Below are 22,032 nucleotides of genomic sequence, written 5' to 3' on the forward strand. Positions count from 1 at the left end.
GTGGTTATTGCTCACAGACAAAGCCCCTGCCGAAACAAAGTTCATAGGAACTTGGTCATGGAAATGAAGTTCCCTGTGTGTAACAGCTGCTCTGCCTCTCGGCGAAAAATGGTTTAAAGATTTCTTTAAAGAACACAAGAATGAGTTTGAGACATTGACCTCTAAATTCACAAGATCTCAATCCAGTTAGGCATCTTTTGGATGACTAGGAACACTGAGCTTTCTACCTCACGACCTCCAGAACTGATATCTTTTCTAGATTAAAAAAAAAGCTTATTTTGATGGGTTTCCCCCCTCTTTTAAAAGATTCTTTTGAGTGTACATTGCTATGACCTTCACCCGCCAGCAGCAGGAGTTGTAGCATCATGTTGTTAGCAAAATATTCCCTCCTAATGTGAGTATTTATTTTTAAGGCTTAGCTCCTGCATTTGGGTGTTTTTGACTTAAAAAAAAAGATCCCAGGAAGACACAAATCTCCATTTGTAAATCCGTAGCTGCTTTGTATTGCTGGGAACATGTGATGTACCTAGTGTAGTCATGCGTCTGTGACCTTTCATGTCTCTCCAGGTCTTCTCCAACTGTAGCTGTGTCGGTGTGGCTGGGAACTACACAGCCAGTACAGGTCACTGCCCTGAAAAGGACGACTGCGACAGGATGTTCCCGTACTTCCTTGCCCTCTCTGTCATCACTTCCTTTATCATCTCCCTTGGGGGCACTCCAGGCTACATGTTTCTCATCAGGTTAGACTTAAATTTAAAAATGCCTGTAAAAAAAAAAAACAAAAAAAAAACAACTCTCAAGTAGCAAAATAATTCATGCCCATCGTTTCTTTTTAAGGCTCAGTTTGCCTGGATGTGCATAGAGCAGTGGTTTGTTAGTTCAGTAATCTCTGGACTGAGTGCATATGTATGCTTTTACCTCAGTTCCAGCTTTTGCACGTCTTCAGTTTCACTCATTGTGGCTTAATCTTTTAATTGTGATGCTGGCAAAAAATAAAAAACAGGGGAGAGACATGAGACGAGAGGAGGCGGAATGCGTGATTTTAGGAGAAGATTGCGTCTTTTCTTTAGAAACATTATTTTAAATCAAAAGCAATCAAATTTAAAGTGTGTTGTTAGAGCCTGCCATTGTGTTTTTAGGTGAATGTCATTAACAGCAGGCTGCCTTCGAGATGAACCCTTCTAAGCTGCTTTTTGCCTAAATTCTCTTATCTTGTTAGATATTCATATTTATTAGATGACTTTTATTCCACTTTGCCAAAATTTACATTCATAATCATATTTCAAGCTTTATCACTGTAACAAATCATAACTCTTACATGAAAAAATGCACACAATACACCTGTAATCAAGGCCAAAGGGCGAAAAAGACATTTTAATCTAGATATTACAGCAACCTCTGGTGGCGTAACCTCCTCATTACAACATGACTTCTGCTGTCATGTCATCATTTCTATACTGAGACAGAAACAGAACCTGAGGTTAGAGGATTTAAATGTTGCACTTTTGTTTGACACGTGAACACATAAAGCACTCTTAAAATTGCAAGTCTCCTGAAGCCACGTGAGCTGATCGTTTTAATAAAATACCTCATTTTTTGCTTTTTTTAACCCCCTTGAAGGTAGAATTGAAGCAGAGAATAGTACTTAAATTATTTAAGAGCCCTTTTAGTATAAATAGTAAAAAGGAAATTTGACTGAACTATTTTTTTTTGTTTAGCATTAGTTGCATTTATAATGATTTCTGACAATAATGCCTCATAAATATTTGACTTTTATGCGTGCAGGTGCATCAAGCCACAGCTGAAATCTCTGGCTCTGGGTTTCTATGCTTTGGCAACGCAGACTCTTGGTAAGTCTTTCTCAGCTCAGACCCGGGGTTCAGAGCTCAGAAGAAACAGGTAAACCTGGTTTCAGATCTGCCTAAGGATCTTTCCACTCACGGATACACCCCAGAATGTTGACATTTGACTGAAATGTTACGTGTAACGCCCCCAGGCAGTGAAAGCAGAATCTGTTGCGTCTCAACTCTCAGAGGTTTGATTGTAAAGTGTTTTTTTTTTTTTTGGTCTTACAGCAGGGATCCCTGCACCCATCTACTTTGGGGCAATCATCGACACCACTTGTCTCAAATGGGGTAAGAAGAGATGTGGAGGTTTAGGAGCCTGTAGAATCTACAACACCACTGCATACAGGTAATCCCACCAGTACGGCTTGCTGCACCTTTTCTAGTGTTCCACAATCTTTTGGAAAATTTGCCTAAAAACCTGTTTCATACACGAGTATATTTTCTCAATGGTACAATGAGAAAAGAGCACACATACTTTTGTATCTACCTTTCCCCCCAGGTTCTTCAAATACCAGTTTATTATTACCAAAAGAGGCCCTTATACAGGAACTTCTACATTCATTAGTCACAACTCCTCTTCCAGTCTATCTGAGAACATACCAAGCATTCTTGTTTGCTCAAGTAGTCTCAGTTCACGTCTATTTCTTAGTTTGTTTGTTTTCATTTGATTTTTCTCCATCCTGATACAGTGCAAGATTTTATAATATCTTACAGTATAATATGTATTGTACAATACAATATAATATGATACAATACAACATGAAATGGTATATTATACTAGTCAAAATAAGCCAAATTTAAACCCTTTCTTTAACTTTCTTTCCTCTCAGGTTAGCATACCTGGGCCTGACTTTAGGCCTGCGGACTATCTCATTTATCATTTGCATTCCGGGCTTCATCCTGCTCAGACGGCAGCTAAAGGAGGAAGAAAAAAGGGCCATAAACGAAGCTCTGTCTAATGGTGGGACCGAACTGGAGGCGCTCAGGAAGGATGAGTTTGTTATACTGAAGTCCGATCAAACGGTGCACACGTCAGACAACGGCACAGATCGGCACACCCGGCTGTGACCGCAGAGCCAGCAAAAATGACTTCATTTTTCCTCCTTTTTTTTTTTTTAAAACTGCGTGTGTGCGTGTGTCACTCGACCAAGCACACACGAGGTTTGCGCAGCGCGATACTGTAAACATGCACTCACGCTCAACTGAAATTTGCAGGGAATCACATATTGTGTTTAATTATCTCGTGTACAGCATAAAATCTATATTTGTACTACTGAATGTGTGCAGGGGGTGAGAATTTGACAGAAATTTAACCGGTTTCTGGAATGTACATTCTTTTGTTTGTCCTGACAGGAAAAAAAAAAAAAAAAAAAAAAAGGGTATTTTTCAGGTTTTGATCCTGGCACAAAGATAAGACAGGAAGTGTGAAGTTTTGGGGCTACTACAAATCAACATGAGAACTAATGAACACCAGCATTATACTGAGCTGCCGCTGTAAGGACAGCTCTTTCAAGTGGAGGTTTTCTTCCTGTCACTAATGTTACTGAGCAGACGAAATAAAGTGGCCTTATGAAGCAGAGGCACAACACAAAACACGAGGAAAATCGGGCTCGTAAAAATCATTTTTCAACAGTTTAAAGCGATAGTTTGGATCTTTTGAAGTGACGTTCCATGGAAAGGTCCTGAAAAGTTCTTATCTGACCTGGTGTAGACAGCTCTTTGAACAACCTCTGAGAAGTTCGAAGGGCATTACTGACGTCCTAAAACTACTCCAATCTTAAAAATGTCACAGTGGTCCATTTGAACAAGCAAGACATTGTTTGTCAGTGACCTTTCCACAGAACCCCACTTTAAAAGCGCCGAACTATCCTTTTAAACGCCTGCTCGGACGTGTAACTTACCAGAGAGTTGCAGGTGTTGATGTGATCTATAGAAAACAGTATGTAGCTCATTCACTCAACAGTTACCTCAGTCCTGCTGATAGTGGAGCGATTTTGATTAGTATTTGAACAGTAATTCATTCTACTTTTAGGCTGGGAGTCCCAGAGACTTGTGAAACACTTTAAAACAGACTTTGCCTTTTTATGGAAAGCCCAAAGTTTGGTCTGATTGTATTTGCAGTTTGTGTTGTATTCTGTTGGGTGTGAATTCTGGTATATATAGTCGCTTTGAAAAGAAGTATTTTAGTGTCATTTGTGTATGAAGCAAAAGCTGTTCTGATTCTTTGTGTTCACAAAGAGGCACCAGTATTTCATTTTATTTTTTATTTTTTTTAAACTAACAATTCTCTAAACCTTTTTGTTTTTAAATAATATAGCTCTGCAAAATGTTTTCATAAGAAAACTGAAAGTTTAATTCAGAAGTATTTCCAGGTTCTGGTGTTAAGCCATCGTTGTGCTTTAAAAAAAAAAGGCAGTTTGTAATGTTGCAATACTGTTTGCTAGTATCTTATTCATATGTTGAGTGTTTGTGTGTTTTTGTGTGTGAATTGGGTCACTTGTGCCAAAACCAAGGATCACTGTAGTCTGCTCTCAGGTTGTTTTTTAAAATCCTTGTATGAAGCTTATTTCTCAAATCAGAAGCCCTTTTTGTTCAATGTTTTGATTTCTCAAAGTACTTTTAATCCAACTGTAACTGTGATTTTTCTTTAAATACTTGAAAATCTGCATATTTTTCTTCTGTCAGATTGATCTGGGAGAGCAGGAAATCCTGGGACCAGTTAGAAATACCGAAATGCTCTGTTTTAATAGTTCAAATCTTGTGAGGTGGAGTTTTGTGGAAAGGGTTTGAACAATTAATATCTTACCTGCTGTAGGTAGCTCTTTGGATAATTTCAGTTTGGAAAAATTGAGTTTAAATCTGACCAGACTGATAATTTAACGGCTAGTCCGAGTGCCAAGGCCAAAATGAAGCCACATCGTCAACAGAAAACAGTGCGATCAGTGAGATCATGATCTGGATCGACATAAAAATGCTATCAATTGATTTCTTTTTGTTTTTTTGTTAGAACCACAACATTTTCTGAAAATGTGCTCATTTGAAGTTTTTATGTAATCTTGCTAATAGACAAACAAACACACAAACACGACCAAAAACGTAACCTCCTCGGCGACGGTAACAAAGGGGTCACCTGCTGGAGCACAGACACGGTTTTAACAAAGGAGTCACCTTTGACCCTGAATTCATTAGGCATCATCTTTGACCCATGAGGTGTCCAGCTGTGCAGTTTGGCATTCCTACAATACACGGTTGCAGAGTTGGGGTCACAGGATCACATGTGACCTTGACCTTTGACCGGATCTGCACCAAAATTTAATCCCTTGTTCCTTGTATCATGTTTGACGTTTTCTGAAAATTTTGTGACAAAGACAGACAGATGCTGCTGAAAACATAACCCTCTTGGCAGAGGCAATTAAAACACTAAGATCACAACTAGTTATTTACGAGCCTGATTGCTGCAGGGATAAGTGATTTTTTTCAGTCTGATTTTTTCAGTCTGTTAATCCTTCATCTTGGCAACAGACACCTGCGTCTGAACCTGAACGCACCACGGAGGGGGTGATCAGGATCTGCCAGGATCAGTTGGGCCTTTCTTTGTTTATACTAACCTCTCCTTGTGTAGGTCAGTGAGGTTCTTTAGGGCTGCACCAGCAGTTTTGCTGCACATCCTGACAACCCACAAGAGTTTGTTCCTGTTCTTACATGGTTACGAACCAACTCGATAAGGCATGAGTAAATCATTCCCATAAAGGTGGAACCCACATTAAAACCACGAGCCTCCGATTAAAGTACACTCTCTGATGAGCCTTGATATAAAGTGAGTCCACGTGCAGGTCAAAGGTCAGTCGGTCATCAAGAACAATTTATACCGGTGTGCCATTTCAACATCTTCTCCATTTATGGTCACAGTTACAACTCGTAGTTTTTTTCTCCCCTAACATGAATGAGCATATCCTTGTATGAATGTATCAGTCTGCTGATACGTTAAGCAGCCTCAGCACATCTACATCTGCTTCAGTAACACAGTTCAGCTGAAGTAACAGCAACAAACTAAACAAAGGGCGTTATGCAAAAGTGTAGAGCTGTATTGTTCGCTGTTCTTTCACCAGTATGACATTTCGGAGCAAGAGTTGTTTTACATTCCTAAAAAAAAATACTATAAACGAGGCACAAGTGTGGCAAGCCCTCAGCCTGACTCCTGGACTTCTTCCTCTTTCTATACACTCTGTTCGGTATGATTGATAAGGCACTAACTATCCTTTTAATGTCAAGTCTGCACTGCACGGTTATTTACAGAACACCATGGTAATTTACAAATGTGAATAGCAGCAGCAGCAGCCTAGCTGTAGCACTTCCTGCAGGAATATCAAAACATTGCCTGCGTTCTCCAAAACTGACAACAGTGTGAAGGTTTTTTGAACGGTGTTTGCATGAACCGCTATGAACATTTTTGAGACTGGAGTTGTTATAAAATAGCAATGATCCACCTTGGGCTTGGTCCCACTCCTGCTGGGCGTTAGACTGCCAGTCCGGTCAGAATTAATTAGTTTCTCTCTAAAATGTTCAGAACTCTTCCACAGAAACCCAGTTTGGTTTTTTTTACAACCGAAGTCATCTCATCATTGTTCTCTTCTATGACAACTTTAATGATCGGTATAAATTAATGTTTGGGGACAAAAGTTAGATTAGTTCTAATTAGTTGAGCTTTTTCCCTTTGTTTGGAAGACAAACAAAGCATTTTAACTTTAATGTTATTTGACCATTATTCTATATAACTTTAAGTGAAGTATTTTGTTTGTTTGTTTTTATTATTTCAGTCAATGATAGAGCTGAAGTATAGTTTACCTGCACTTTAGTGCCACTGCATCACATCAGAACTGAAACAATCGGTTAATCAATAGAAGGCAGTAAAAACACCTCGTGTTTGATTATGTGCAACACGACCTGACACTCGTTCTGGTGTTTCACATCTTCTGTTCCACTTTTTCCTCTCATAAATAGACGCACTGATCTCCGCAACGGCCTAAAGAGATTTTGAACTACCGTACATCACTGATTTGCAAAAAGTAAATAGCCAAATCATTTATGTAGCTTATTTATTACATCACTAAACTTTGACACAGTTCTGTCTCGTAAATCTGAAAAGAGTTGTTCGGACTTCTGGGACTTCATGAGACCTTCATACTGTGAGACCACACATATTTACAGATGTGTGTGTCTAAACACACCATAATACATTTTTACAACCATGTTGTAAAAAACTTATATTGGTCTTAAAATTACAGGAATCCATTTAAAGAATCTTAATAAAGCACTGGCTTTAAAAAGAACCACATTTGTGTTCTTTAAATGGTGGTTTTGACCTTTTTAAAAAGTATTTGATGTGAACTTTTTTCACACATACACACACACACATATATATATATAGACTGTCTATATATTACTGTTACTTACATTGAATTTATTCAAAACCAATAATACCAAATATATGAAAACTGTAATATCTCTTTTTTTTTCTCTCAAATGTGGAATTTAAATAATTTTTGGAGGGGTCCGCTGTGGAAACTCAGAAAGATCGCAGCTTCCATCTAAAACCAATTAGGATTAGTGGCCATGCTTCACTGATCCAAGTCTTTTGAGCAGCAAGGGGTTCCAACATTTTGTCATTTAGGTCATTATAGAAAATATCAAAACATACGAATTGTAATGTGACAAAATAAGAGAAATGCCATGGAGGGGTTTTATTTCTTAAGCCTCTGTGTTCCTGTTAGTAACGGGAGGATCTGTTCAGGTATTTCCTGTATATGAAATACAGAATCATAACCTCTGATTAGTCCTGAGAAGGTGAACAAGTGTGAAGTGTTTGCAGTGAAATGCGTATAAAAGCTCACTAGCAGTGCATGCTCATCTGAATACGGACATGAAAAGAAAAAGAATAGACGGCATCTATAAAAACTGAAATCAAGACCTAATGACAATCTGCCCACTTTCCTGTGAAATTCTGCACAGATATATGAGAACAGTATAAAATATTACTGTTATTTATACATGCATTCCTAATGAAACGTGTTGTAATTATTAGTTTTTTTACAGAGCTTTTTAACAACGTTTTGACATGCATGTCCTCTGACATCCATCAGGGGGTGCTGCAGCACCCTCTGTGCCCCAGTTTCCCACAGCCTGGAACCTCTGAATCTTTCGCAGCCTGAACAGTCACAGCAGAGCATCGGGGTTTTATCTTCTCGTTAGGAGCTTTAAGTCAGGTTGTTTTTCTTTCCCCTGACGATGTGGCTTGCGGAGCTGAAACTGCACTGATGCACTTCTGATTATTTTTACTCTGCAGTTGACGTGATCAGAAAATCGTGACAGAAGTCTGTATTTTAAACAGCCTTTCACTACAACCCAACTTGGGGTGGGGGGGAAAAAAAGGAGAGAAACTCATGATCCACATTTGACATTGTTTTGGTTATACTGTGTTTTCATTTCCCAGAACTGCCAAATCAGATGCTACTGTGATGTTGAATTAATGTTTTTATAGACATTATTCCAACAATAACCCAAGAGCTATCCAGGTAAAAACATACAATCTTCAGATCATCCTCTGGACTTAAACATAACTTAAAAACAATCCCAATGTTTCAGTCACGAAATGTTTTCAATCTACTGCTTTAACGATCTAAAAACAATAGGAATACATTCCTTTTTTTAAATCCTAACAATTCTTTGTCTTTATAAAGTCTGTCTAATTTCTGCTTGTTAAATTCAGGCTTGTGTTTAGGCACAGTGAGACTCAGAGGAGCAGCATACAGGAAGGAAATCTAAAAAAGGCATTCACTTTCATTTAAACAAGATTGTACATAATTTTCTTTAATTATTTTTGTAAATTTTGAAATATCATTGTAAAAACAATAAAACATTTAATATTCAAGTGATGCTTCTTGTGTTATTTATGTGAGGTGCTCTTGGAAATATTTGTGGGGGCAAAAAAAAAAAGTAGATAAAACATAACCAATTTAATCTTTATTAGAGAAAATATCCTACAATCGGCTAAAAAGGCACTTTCATTTTTATCTCTTTGTGCAACAGAAGTGAACACAATCTGGAAAACAAACAAACAAAAAATATGGACAAGAAGCGTTGTAAACCTCTAAATTAAACCGAACTGGAAACTCTTTGAACGCGTGATTCCAACCGTTCTCACAACAGTGTCATGACCAGACCGAGCTGACAGAATTACAAAAAATAATACATTCGTGTTTCGTAACACACACACAGAAAAATAAAACACGAGTGTGTGAAGTACATCAGATAGTCTATGAACCTTTTAAAAAAATCGAAACAAACAATGGAAATAAATTAATTTATTCCCAATAGTAAAGCCTAAAACAGGATTTTATGCGGTTTAAAAAAATGTCTGTCCTTACTGATATTGTTTAAGTTATATTTATGTGATTGAACTTCATTAACAACAAACCTGAACAAAGAAACTGTGCGTGTTGGAGGTTAACAACTTCAACATTAGGCGAAGGTGAGTTCCAGCAGAAATGTGATTTATCCACACGGCAGCACATGCACGCTGCGACTTTACAAACTGTTCAGGACCGGAGTGGCCGCAGCATCCTACAGTGGCGTTAAAGCAAACTTTTACCGGAAATATCCATTTATAAAACAGTTCACTGCTGCGACAAACGTTTTGAGCCTGAGCAGCTGGCAGATTTTACAAGCAGAAACCATCATCAGTCGATTTGCTAAATATATCTGTCTATCATGCAAAAAAAATAATAAAAAAAACAGTCACCAGATTTAAAACCATCACTAGTAGGCTCATCTCTGCTCCTCAGAGGATCCATTCCTGGTTGTTTAATCTACAGCATGGCCCAGTTTTAGGTAAGAAGGATGGAGGGGTTGCATGGCTTTCTCTTTGATTTGTTAAAGTTAACCCATCTTTTTTTTTTTTTCCACTAGTCATCCTTTTTGTTTCCATTGTCCTGACAATTCTGAAAGGACATGTAATGGGAAAAACACATTAGTTAGCTACATAAATGTAGAATTTAAAAAAGACAAACAAACAAAATAATTTTTTTTTTTACATATAACATAAACGACAGAAGTCTGCTGCTTATTTTGTTTTTTAATTTAATGCCAGTCAAACACTGAACTTTAAGACCGACATTGAATGGTAAGTTAAAGCTCAGGTGTTTTGTAGGAGGGGGTTATGTGGAAATGTTATGATCAAATATGTTACTTGTTGTAGACAGCTCTTTGAGCAACTTCAGTTTGGACAAATAAAGTTGAATTCTGAGCGGACGGACGAGCTAACAGCGAGTCTGAGCGAGGCCAAGACCAAAGCAGGCTGCTGCCATCCTAAAAGTCCAGTGTAAAAAGTTCATATTAGTTCCCGTAAACTGGAGACATTCCACTTTGGTCCTGGCCTCGCTTGGACTAGCTGTTATTTTAATAACCTGCTCAGATTTAAACTAAAAAAAAAAAAAATATATATATATATATATATATATGAGCTATCTAGAACAGGTAAGACTTAAACTGTGTATACTCAAAACAAAACCTTTAATTGTCTTAAGTTTCACAGTGAAAACCCCAACAGGGCGTCCTGTTGTGTTTGAGGTTAGCATTACCTGGAGCTCCTGATGCTCTTTGAGCAGCCGGTCGTACTCCCTGGCGAGGCCCTCCATCTGCTTCTTCATCACATCTGCCTCTGACTGAGACCTCTTCAGAGCTGCAAAAGGAAATATCCACACATCAACATCCTCTGTGACTTTGCCTGCTACAAGTGTCCGATCAACTTTCTCCTTATTAAAAAAATATATAACACACAAGTTTCAAAAAAACTAAAATGTATCAGAGGGGATGTGTAGCTGTCCACAAAAACTAACCATCTTCAGAAACCTTCAGCTCTCCTTTCAGCGTTCCCACTTCTTTCCTTAACAACTCCATGCCCTCCGCGGTTGCCTTGTCACCCTTTCCTTCCATCAAGGTCTGCAAGAAATTATTGAGTACAGAGAATTATTCTTAGAGTTATTAGCTGCATATGTGCTTTCACTGTTAAACATTAAGTGTAAATATATCTAATCTCCTGAGTTCAACTGAACCCTTTGTTCTTGCGGTTGTGGAGTGAAGCGTATTCACCAACAGGCCAGAGTAAACACCTGTTTCAGCTGCTCGTTGTCCTTCAAGTACTTCTCAGCTGCTTTGTTCGCGTCCTCAGCCTGAGCTTGAAAAGCAGCCGTCGTCATAGACACAGACGCCAGCTGGTTAATTAAAGTGATCAGTCGCTTCATAACTCTGCAAAAAAAAAAAAAACAGTAAAGAATAAAAAACAACAACCACATGGGAGGTCGGTATGGTTTAAAGGAGAGGTCCGCAGTAAATGAACGCAGAAACTCACAGCCAGAGGAAGACGGCGAAGCCGGAGATGTAGAGGTTCCTCTGAGCCCTGAACAGCTTCATGTGCAGGTGGTCAAATATGTTCGGCTGCATCTTGGAATCTGGGCTGATTTCTTTGTTGGAGTACTTCCTCACCTCACGCACGGCGTCTACAACAAAAGAAAAACTAAAACTGAACAACTGAGTACATCCCGCACAAAAACATTTACAGTTCAAACAAAATACTCCATATATATTCTAGATGCAAATTCATGTTTTTTTTTGTTAAATCTGTTCCAAGAATAAAAACAAAAACATAAAAAAACCAGCATTACTCTTGCTATTTTTAACTGCATCTTTCAAGGAAAATCATTAAAAGATAATAAGGTTTACACCTCCTTATATTTGCACCCATTTTTATGATTTAATATATTATCAAAGAAATCATCCTGTCTTTAACAGGTCTTAAAATTCCACTTTAAAGGAAAGTGCATAAAAAAAAGGAATTAGGAGGAAGAGGAGCCAGCAGGTGCCAACAGTCAGACCAAGTCAGGTGAGTGAAGATCATTAAGTGTGGTCACGTGTATTTAAGCAGACGTTTTGGCACTGTGTTGGTCTTTTGACAGAATGTCAAAAAGGAAAGCGGGTCTGCTCCTTTTGGTTTGCCAAGACACAACCCGGCTAGAAGTGATAATGTGGTGTGAGAGAGGACTTCATCTCCTGAACAAATGGTGAAAACTAGTGGTGTCACCTCAAAACTGAGAGAGCCTGTCAGAGTTATCTAGAGCTATTGTGTCATTAACAGCTAAAAATAGAAATATGAAAATAATAAATGCAAATCACCTGCTAGTTAACGCATAGACTTATTCTAATCATACCCAGTTGATTCACAGCCTTTATTAATCACTTTAAGACTACATTTCAGTCACAAAATTGAAGCTAACCCATTACGTTGACCGGAGGTGCTCCCCCGGCTGGATCTGAGCAGGGCGCTCAGCGTAAGTGCGAGCTGAAGCGCCATTTTAAAATGACGCGCAGACTCCACCTTTCAGGTGCGCTGCTACACGTGCCGGTGTGTGAATGAAGTGGACCCAGTCGTGAACAATAGGCTCAGAGAGGTGAATGTTTTTCACATGACTTTAAGCCTTTCTACCAATTACACCCAGCTACGAGGCGCAATATGACTCTGGACTTTTTCTTTTTTTTTTTTGAATTATTGAAATGAGTTAAATGATTTGTTTTACGCAACACAGTAATGTCAACTGTTAGAAAAGCGATGTTGCATTTAATACTTTTACTGATCTTGAATCCCAGCTGTCATCTTCTAAGAAAAGAAAAAAATAAATAAATAAGAGACTTTTTTCTTACCAAGAAAGAGAACAATCAGTATTATGATCATGGTGAGAAAAACCTTGTTCCAGAACCTCGCCATCCAGCTCCAGATGCGCAGGTTGAAAATACTCTGCCATCTGCACAAAAACAAACAAACAAGAAAAGGGAAACATGTCACAGATAACCACATTTTACACTACTGCATATCTTTTTACTACATCACCAGGTTAGACAGAATATCATGTTACCTCCTGGCTGAGATGAAGGGTAAGCAGAGGATGACGATGATGCCAATCTCCACATAGAGGAAGAGTGCAACAGCAGTCCACTGCAAAGTCATCTTTATCTTCTGAAAATATCCAAACACACACAGACAAAAAACACCTTACCAAACAGGTGTAACACGGTTTTCTGACGAAACGTACTTAACACTTGACTCTCCCAAATGTAAGTTTAAGTCCCTTATGTTGCAAAAAAAATAATAACTCAAGCTCTTCTCCCTCTTCGTTCATACATGAGAGGAAAAAAATATCGAACAGCTCAAAACTACTTAGCGCTAATCTCGCAGCACGTTATCATTTCCGACATCAATGTTTTCAATTCTCTGTAAAACACGTTAGCGTTTGCTGACCTTGACTTAGAAATAACTAAAGTTTAGCTTCGACTGTCTTAGCCAATCACTTATATTATAAGGGAGCTATTTACAAAAACGGTTCTTACCAGTAAATCATCAATAAGCTAACTGAGAAGGAGTGACTGCAGAAAGCAAACTTTTATGTCTTCCTGTTTCAGCGTCGTTCGCTTTGAAAGCGCGGCTCAGTTTCCGGTTTGATTTTTTCACAATAAAATATCATGACGCATAGTTCGTTTAATTCTATATTTATCCCTATTTTAAGTTTAGTCTTAACTGTTTATATTACCATTTTCTCATAAATATCAAAGTCTGCCTGAACGGGTTGTGTTTATTTTATCTGCTATAGACTCTAAATTTAAATGTTACTTTTACTTTGAAGAGGTCACTTTGTCTGGTCTTCCTGTTTCATAAAAGCAAACATTTTATTTACAATGCGTCTTAAAATTAGTTAACTTTATAATTGCCCCAAAATAATAAAAAAAAAAAACATTTTACAAGTATTGTAACTTTTATAGTATTTGCTAACTGAATTGACAAAGCTCAATTAAGTTATTAAGTATTTTATTGCTGTAACAGCCTTGTTATCAAGGTTTTAGATTATTGCAATTATTCATGTTTCAAATACTTATTATTTACTAAATACGAATGCAAGCTTTAGTTTATTTTCCACTATCTTCATTTTTAAATGTTATATTTTTGTTAAAAGCTGCATAATGATTACTATTCATTTCAGAATGGGAAAAATAAGGCAATAATGATAGTCTATACAAACACACCTTTTCAATTTTATTTGTTAAAAAAAGAAGAAGAAAAACTCATAGAATTAAAAACATTACACTACCATACGATCATGTTCCAAGATCCTCGAGCGTTCTGTACGTGTTTTTGAGGTAATCTATAACAGCTGAGGTACTGGACAGAGAATTGAACATCTTTCTCTCAGGCTGGGAGCTAACTCTCTCCAGCATGTAGATAAGATGTTGATGAAAGCAGGTGAATGGAGTGCCCAGTTCTGTGGAAATGTCCACCCAGTCCCATATACACTCCATAGGCATATCTTCATATCCGGCAAACATGGCGGGGTTTGCAAGCAATCCTCGTGCAGCCATCACACCTAACAAGCAAATCCAAACAAAAAAAATGAGCAATTAAAAGCGGAATACTGAGATTTAGGCATCCACCATAGTCTGATAGGCATTTGGGAGGGCAAACAGACCGTCAACACCAGTAAGCTGGTGAGTGGACTCCACGTCACGAAGGTACTTGATGTCCCCGTTAGCAATGACAGGAACAGACACGCTGTCTTTGATCGTCTTTATGGCGTCATAGTGAACCGACTGGTGGCGTTCGTCCGCTGTGCGGCCGTGGACTGTGATCCAAGACACTCCAGCTGATTCAGCCTTTTGACACAGATCCACCGTCTTCCTCAGGTCTTTGTGAATCCTGTGAATGAAGCAACTTCTTTAGGGATAACATGACTACTCCTAATAATGTTTATAATTGCATGTAAACGCTTCTTTAAAGTATAACAAACTTTACTAGCATTAAAAAAACAAAACAGCTGGAGACCTATTCTGGCATTTCTGTTCCTACAAATCAGTGTGCCTCAATCGCCTGATTGAGAAAGGCAAATGTGAACAATAATATGTCTGTGTGAGTTTGTGTGTCAGTCTGTTACCAAAATATCTCAAGAGCCACTGAATGAAACTGTCAGGAAAGTAATCACAACATGTACACCTAAAATTGAGCCAACCCAGTTCAAAATGGCTGCCACACCTGATCGACATAAGCCAACACATAAAAAAAATTGTCTATAGCTCAGTCAAAATTACATATAATGAGCTAAAATTTGACGTGGTAGTAGCTGAGGCCCATTAACAACACACACTCCTGCATCCTAATTGTGTATTATGTTGTTTTCAAAGTTTGACCAAAACAGCCAGAACTGATTCATTTCTCAACAAACTTTATAATGATCTTGGTATAAAGCTCTGGAATGGAAGGTGGAAGATGATATGCATTCCTTTAAAGAATATTGGGGTTTTATTAGTCTTTACCTTATTTTGATGGAGGCTGTGTAGTTTGGATTCTCCACCTGGTTTCTGACGTGTCTCACCATGTCTTTAACAAGTTCGGGCTTATTAATGAGGCACGCCCCATACCCTGCCGACATAGCCCATCTGAAAACACATCAGATAAGCTCATCTAATCACCTGTAAGACTTGCAGTGATGTTCTGAAGTAAAAAAAAGGGTTTAACAATTTTGTGTTTAACCCTCCCTAAAACTCCCAATCGAAACCTGTTCATTGAGCAGGGACAACAACCAATCCTGTGTAAAATCAATCAGACGAAGGAAAAGAGTGATAAAACAAGGACAGCAGGCCAAAAAGTTATGAGCAGCACCTCTGAGGACAGCCGCAGTTGAGGTCGACCCCATCTGAGAAGGGTGCCACCACACAGGCTGCATCAGCCAGAGTCTGGGCGTCCTGGGCAGCAAACTGCACAATCAGGGGTCGGTCACCTATTGACGAACGGTAACAAACACTTTACTTCACCCCATCATTTTCCAAAAGATTGTGCCATTACAATCAATAATATATCATCAAGAAATGGTAGCAAAATATTACAGTTGCATTATGCATAATTCATAGGAATAATACTTACGTGCATTGGTGGTAAACTCACTGTCTCTGGCTTTGACAGATCGCATGAAATCAGCTGCGATTATCATTGGGGTAAAGCAGACATCACAACTGTACTTCCTAACTAAAGTCCTAAACGCCAACCTATGGGGGCAAAACAAAAAGAGGACTATGAGGAACAGAAAAGCACAACAAAAGGCACACAGCGTTACTCAGAGCTATATTATATTCAGCACCGGCTTCTTTATTTACATAGGAAGATATGACATTTTACTTACTTTGAGTATCGAACCATTGGGGCACAGATTTTCACCACTTTCCCCCTTTCAAACACGTCCATGATGCTGCCGCTGGTGTTAGCGCTGGCCGTCTTCATTATTCCCACAAGTGAGTAACTTATTAGCCGCGAGCTAACTTTACCGACATTCAAGAGAAGACTTTCTGTAAACAACGAGTTCCGTAGTTTGACATATTGGGGTTTCGTTTCGAGACTTCAGTGAACCTGGGCATGCATCACAAATGTCCCCTCTAACAGCGAAGACTGCACACTAACCGCATCACCAACCAGGCTGTAAAAGTGCTTCTTCCGGGCACGAGACGTAGGAACGTGGGCGTGCGTTCAGACCTCTGACCCGCTACGTCACACAGCGTAATGTTTGTTTGTTTTTTTTTATTTATTTTTTATATAGTTTCATTTTATTAAGAAAATATACACCTCAAAGGTTAATATTTAGTCGTAAAAATAATTTCATGAAAAAAAACAAAACAAAAAATAAAAACTCTTTAGGGCGTTCGCGCTGATCCACTACGTCATGACAGCTTCAGGGTCAGTAGGAAAAAGAAGCATTCAAGCTTGTTCTATGACAAACACAGGTTACTTTATTCAAATGTGCGTAAGAAATGTAAATGGCTCATCATATNATATATATATATATATATATATATATATATATATATATATATATATAGAAACGTGCAAATAATAAAAATTTGCTCACAAAGATTGCTTCTGTAAATAGTTATGGCTGGCATTTTAAAGAAATAAAATAGGAGAAAATTATGAATATTAATATAAGCCAAATGCAAGTCCCTCAATATATGAGTAATACATATTGCATACTGTACCAAGTACATAAGCCTTTGCCTTGTAATGAGTAGTTGTACATACATTCTTTCCCCAGAAGAGGGCGTACAAGTCACATTACTGGAAGTTAAAGGAACAATTCACAAAACAAGTCTGATCACTCAGATCAGTAGCTCATCTGTTTAAAGGTCCTTTATGCATGACTAGCAGAGTATTAATCTCTTTGCATTAATTAAATTTTTACAACCTTAAGATGACATCTAAGATGTGACATCAAAATTTGTCATTTTCCTTGGGTGTATATCTGATTTTACATTGTCATGTGGGAAAACTCGTTCAGAATATATTCAGAAAATTTTATCTTACGAAAAGAAAAAAATGCTTTAAAAAAAAAAAAAGAAAGAAAAAAAGCAGACACTGACCTTTTGCATAAAAAAAAGAAATTCAAAAACGGTATTGAAAAAGTGATCACTTTATTTCAAACTGGCACCAAATAGAGGATTAATAAAAATAAGGGAAAAGAATCAACAGTTACATCCATAAAAGCATAAAGGGAATCTCTTTATCATCACTGTTAATCAGCATGTGAAGTCTCGGACACTTTGAAAAAAAATTAAAAAATTAAAACAGAATAAATACAATTTCAGTCCAAGTCACAAAATCTGTAGCAGAGGAATGCTGTAAGCCAGTGAGCGAGCCCCATCAGTGAACTGCAAACTCTGAAACCCATCTATATTACCTGCTTCATCCAAGCTTAAAAATGTTGGAAATAAAAAAGGTTTTCTATCATTACAAAATATATAACTTGGAAGTTTAAAACAAAGACTTAAGAAAAAGGGAAAAAAAAATCAGTTTATGCTGTACACAATATCCTGTAATCAAACCGACAAAAATAAAACTTTCAACACATCCTTCGCACACAGTGTGGATACAGTCTTTCCAAACAGACTTCTCAACTAACAGAGCTCACACATGAGCCAAGTTTGCTGTGATTAGTTCCCAGACCTAACACAAAAGAGTTCGTATCAAGTTAGACGAGGGAGTTTGTGTCTTTAAAACAAGTTCTAATGAGTTGCTTTGCCTGCTTGACTAACTGCCTTCAGATTCAGAGATTGAAAATTCTCATCTTTGTGCATATTTCTCTTCAGACTTGATGGGGGGAATGCCCTTAAAAGATGTAAACAAGCTTTTAATAAAAAAACAAAAACAAAAAACATTTAGGAAGATACCAAGTTGATTCATTCAACGGGACAAATGCATAAAATAATTTATATCTAGCCTCTGTCTGACATCTGCAGTCGCAGCACACAGTCTATCCTTCCACGGCTTGGGATGAACACATACAGGAAGCTGCATGACTGCTAAACTAGACAGCAGGACGGTGGCACAATCAGGCTTCCCTGTTAGGCTTTGAAAAGCACAAACATCTTCTACTCAAGACCCTTCTGCTTTCACCCTTCTCTGATCAAACCAGAAAAAAAAAAAAAAAAAAAAGAAAAGAAATGCACAAGTTTCCCCCTCCAGTCCCCTGCTGAAGATCAGGGGCGTGATGAAAAGTGAGCTTTCACCGATGCATTTTAATGGAGGCTGAAGGTGAAGACAGCTGGTTCATCTGCTATGAGCTTCAGTTCAGAGACCAGCACTTATGTGGCCTTTAAACAAACCAGAGAGGGTGGGGGGGATAGAAGAACAACAACAATATTACTGAGTCTACAGGTGTTACTGATGTGTCAGAGGAAAGAGAGAGGGGGGAAAAAAAGAGAAGCATTTTAACCTGAAGGACAAAAAGCAAGCCAGGACTGGCTTCAGTGCATGGTAAGAGGGGGCATCAGTGCAGCGATTGTGGAAGTGAACCCGAACCGACACGCCTCCAGCCCTCTCACTGAGGCAGCCGCCTGCTGCTGACCACCTCCAGCTCCACACTCGATAGGAAGCGTCTGCACAGCCGGCGGGAGTTGTAGCTCAGCTCCGTTATGCAGACTTCGCTGGTTTTCTTGGGGTAGACGATGGCGGTGCTCCGGAAGCTGTGCGGGCGGAGGCGCGGCTCGAGCTGCAGCTGAGTCTTGTAGTGGCGCCAGGTGCTGTGGGGCACAGCCACGACGGTCTGCCTGCAGTGCTCGAGGCCCCGGCCCGACGGCTGCAGGTCCACGTTCTGGATGAAGTGGCGGTCGGAGTCGTAGCGCACAAACGACGTGTATCTGCAGGCGAGGGAAGAGGGTTCGTGACCTAAACTACAACGCCCATCCTAATCTGATGTTTCGCCATGTTTTTTTTTTAAGTTGTGGTCATCTCACCTCAGCTCCTTGGATGGTAAGGGATTGAGAGCTATGCCTTCTCCAAAGGACAGCGGCTGCAGCTGTGGTAAACTTCCAGCTGGTAAAACTGAAACCTGAAGCACAAAAACACTAAGTACTGTGCAAAAACCTCAATTCGTTTACATTTTCTTCCAATCTTTCAAAGTGGTCTTGATTACCAGTACAACTTTGAGAATCTTTCAGTTTTTCTTGAGACTTCGGCTGCATTTTTTTCATGTTAAGTCCAGAACCTGACCGTTTTTTTAAAGCTATTTAACGCTCACCTATGAATCAGATATAATAAAACTAGCCTTCCTTGAAGGAATGCCTCCCACCTGCAGTCTTAAACAACCATGTCACATAATCGGTGCTCAGAGCATGTTTTAGGGATGACTGTCAGCTACTATCACACCAGATTTCAGCTAAATATCTGTAACACTGACTGCATTATAGCCATTTTTTTGTGATTAGCTGTGGTCCTCTTGGGTCAGACTGACAACAAAACTTAATCAGTTGATGTACATCCAATTACTTTGCAAGTTTCATTCAAATTTGCCCAGTGGTTTGAGAGACATTTTGCTAACAGAGGCAAATGCATGATAGCTGTCAGATGTAAACGTCAAAAGGGACAAACCAGTGTCCTGTTGACACATGACAGGCAAATTTAGCTAACAATTGTTAGCCAAAAAGCCATAAATACAGTTTGGCACACAAACTAATGCAACAAGATTCTTTTAGCTTGTTCTGCAGTGAAACCTGAAGGTTGAAGCATCCCTCAAGTCCTGTTTCAGGCGCCTGAAGGATTTTTCTGTTCAACTGCTGTAGATAAAAATAAATAAATGAATACAAAAAAAACTTAAGTCTCACACTTCCCTTGTCCACTTTTCATTAAAAAGTAAAGGAAAAAAAACTGCACAATATCATATCATATCTTATGAAACGAGTGGAAAAAAGCTGCCAGAGTCACTTAGCGATCTTCAACTTTTTGATGAAGGCCACTTTGGAAAAGTTAGTTAAAACTTTTGCACAGCACTATCAATTAAAATTAAGTGCACGTCAACTCGGTGCTGATTTGACCCGCTTGGACGATTTCTAACACAAAAAAAACAGCTTTAAAATGTGACTGCGTGGAAACAGGACGTGTCAGAGCAGCCTGAAACACTCGGTACAAATGGCTGGAGGGGGTAAAGTTCAGTGTGCAGGGAGGGGAAAACGGCGGGGAGACTCACCAGGGAGCCCCTGCCCTCGTCCTCGGACAGCGGGCTCACTCCGCCGCCGCTGCCGCCGCCGGCTTTCTCCGCGCCCCCAGGCTGCAGCCAGGCGCCGGGGCTCGGGCTCGGAGGCAACCCGGAGTCCGGGCTGTCCAGTCCCCGCTCAGCCCTGCTGCTGCAGCTCATGCCCAGAGGATCTCCTTCGCAAACATTTGGCAAGTTCAACCTGCCGACCATTTCTTGTTAAAAAAAAAAAAGAAAGTTGCAAAAGTCCGGCGGAGTTGAGGTTTGGGAAAGCAGAGCTCACTTCCGCTCCCGTTGTTGTGAAGTGCCCCCCTCGTGTGTAACCGCAAACTGCTTCCCGCCGGGCTGGAAAACACCATCAACTGGGCTCCCCGGACACCTTCCTGCGCTCTCCTCCCTGCTCGCTACAAGCTCAAACTTTCAAACACGCTCTCCATCCGTGCAGGCGACTAAAGGAACGGGCTCTTTTTCAAAACCTTCATTCCCACCCCCCCTTTCCTCATAGGGGGGGCAGTTACAGCCACAAACACAGGAAAGGAAACGCCTTCCCAAGCACCTCGCCGGCTGCTGATTGGCTGGGAGATAATTGGCAACAAGAAGCAAGGCCAAAGCAATTGGCACTTTTCCAGAAGCTCCCTCCAAACTGAACTCCTGGTACATTTTCCTGCTATTGTGTTCAACAAGTAAACCAACACACACACACTCTTCAGACTAAGCACACAGGGGGTGGAAAAAAAAAATGTGTGGAAATGTTTGTAACGGTGAGAGTGTACACTTCAGACAAGAAACGGATAACATTTGGCACCTGATGGCGCAGATGTTGTTCACTAATAAAAGGCTTTTATTTGATCCGCGAGGGGTTGGAAAATGGGAGACACTGAAATCAGAATAAATAAGGGCAGCTGGTGAACGGACCAATATGCGCTCCCAAAATGCTGGGATGCTTATCACCGATAAACCCGGAGAGCACCTGGGCAAAGCTGCCAAACGCCCATGAGCGTACTTCCGAGAAACTATTACAGAAGCTCGAAATGTGCCCTTTAGATACGGAAATGTTGAAAGGGTTTTCTCCAAATCAAACCCCATTTTCTTGGGGAAAATATAAGACTTACTGTACTGTACCCTTTTAAAGTGACCGTTCAGATCTACTGAAGCCAGGTTCGACTGGAAAGTTACGAGCAACTAATATCTCACCTGGTTCAGATGGTTCGTAGAACGAGACAATTTTACTCCTGACCGGATTGACAGGTGAACGGCTCGTCCGAGCGGGATCGAGATCAAAGCGGATTGCTGCCATCTTAAAACAACTCCAATCTCAAGATATTCCTAGCAGGTTACAGGGATCGACATTTAACAAACCTGTAGACTGCTGTTAATTTTGTGAGTTACACTGAATTATGTGGTTATTTGTATGGCCAAATAGAGGTAGCAGCAGCTAGCTTTAGCTCTTCTGGTGCAAGTCCAGCAGGAATATTGCAATATTTAGCCGTGAAATGAAAAACTGACAGCAGTAAAGGTTTAAATTTGAGATATGAGTTGTTTTAAGACAGCGGTTTGGCTTTGGCTCCTCTCAGACTAGC

General features: G+C 39.5%; 3 protein-coding genes across 4 annotated transcripts in view; 1 reads left to right on the top strand and 2 right to left on the bottom strand.

The window, feature by feature from the left end:
• Window positions 1-3,059, top strand: part of slco1c1 (solute carrier organic anion transporter family, member 1C1) — a 32,935-nt gene extending 29,876 nt beyond the window's left edge. The window contains exons 12-15 of the mRNA XM_017434099.3: window positions 568-740; window positions 1,786-1,850; window positions 2,076-2,193; window positions 2,678-3,059. Of these exons, the coding sequence (XP_017289588.1) occupies window positions 568-740; window positions 1,786-1,850; window positions 2,076-2,193; window positions 2,678-2,915 (594 nt within the window). The 3' untranslated portion in view covers window positions 2,916-3,059. The remainder of the gene's footprint in view (window positions 1-567; window positions 741-1,785; window positions 1,851-2,075; window positions 2,194-2,677) is intronic.
• A 6,679-nt stretch (window positions 3,060-9,738) lies between these two features.
• LOC108246510 (B cell receptor associated protein 29) lies at window positions 9,739-16,446 on the bottom strand. Of its 2 annotated transcripts, XM_037980161.1 has the most exons (12): window positions 16,118-16,436; window positions 15,862-15,983; window positions 15,601-15,718; window positions 15,255-15,377; window positions 14,406-14,640; window positions 12,812-12,909; window positions 12,600-12,700; window positions 11,254-11,401; window positions 11,015-11,150; window positions 10,742-10,844; window positions 10,484-10,584; window positions 9,739-9,844 (listed from the first exon to the last, which is right to left on the bottom strand). In XM_037980161.1, exons 1-12 carry the CDS (start codon window positions 16,213-16,215, stop codon window positions 9,809-9,811), a joined length of 1,419 nt encoding a protein of 472 aa, XP_037836089.1. In that variant the 5' UTR covers window positions 16,216-16,436; the 3' UTR covers window positions 9,739-9,808. The 2 variants fall into 2 exon arrangements, with proteins under 2 accessions (XP_037836089.1, XP_017289578.1); XM_017434089.3 differs by lacking the exons at window positions 9,739-9,844; window positions 10,484-10,584; window positions 10,742-10,844; ... (2 more) ...; window positions 12,600-12,700; window positions 12,812-12,909 and adding an exon at window positions 13,963-14,311 and having other exon boundaries at window positions 14,414-14,640; window positions 16,118-16,446.
• Window positions 16,447-17,379: 933 nt separating this feature from the next.
• Window positions 17,380-20,967, bottom strand: rflnb (refilin B). The gene is made up of 3 exons (XM_017434086.3): window positions 20,447-20,967; window positions 19,218-19,312; window positions 17,380-19,121 (listed from the first exon to the last, which is right to left on the bottom strand). The coding sequence occupies exons 1-3, from the start codon at window positions 20,663-20,665 to the stop codon at window positions 18,803-18,805; spliced, it is 633 nt and encodes a 210-aa protein (XP_017289575.1). The 5' UTR covers window positions 20,666-20,967; the 3' UTR covers window positions 17,380-18,802.
• Window positions 20,968-22,032: the final 1,065 nt, after the last annotated feature.

Source organism: Kryptolebias marmoratus, linkage group LG2, assembly GCF_001649575.2.
Source record: "Kryptolebias marmoratus isolate JLee-2015 linkage group LG2, ASM164957v2, whole genome shotgun sequence".
NCBI lineage: Eukaryota > Metazoa > Chordata > Actinopteri > Cyprinodontiformes > Rivulidae > Kryptolebias > Kryptolebias marmoratus.

What these genes read in the sequence shown, in the direction of transcription:
- rflnb (XM_017434086.3), bottom strand. Translation starts at nt 20,665, where the DNA reads ATGGTCGGCAGGTTGAACTTGCCAAATGTTTGCGAAGGAGATCCTCTG. An exon ending in ACGAGGGCAGGGGCTCCCTG is followed by an intron (nt 19,313 to 20,446) that starts GTGAGTCTCCCC and finishes TTTGTGCTTCAG; the next exon opens with GTTTCAGTTTTACCAGCTGG. An exon ending in TTACCATCCAAGGAGCTGAG is followed by an intron (nt 19,122 to 19,217) that starts GTGAGATGACCA and finishes CCTCGCCTGCAG; the next exon opens with ATACACGTCGTTTGTGCGCT.
- LOC108246510 (XM_037980161.1), bottom strand. Translation starts at nt 16,215, where the DNA reads ATGAAGACGGCCAGCGCTAACACCAGCGGCAGCATCATGGACGTGTTT. An exon ending in TGAGTTTACCACCAATGCAC is followed by an intron (nt 15,719 to 15,861) that starts GTAAGTATTATT and finishes GTTCGTCAATAG; the next exon opens with GTGACCGACCCCTGATTGTG. An exon ending in CCCTTCATCTCAGCCAGGAG is followed by an intron (nt 12,701 to 12,811) that starts GTAACATGATAT and finishes GTTTTTGTGCAG; the next exon opens with ATGGCAGAGTATTTTCAACC.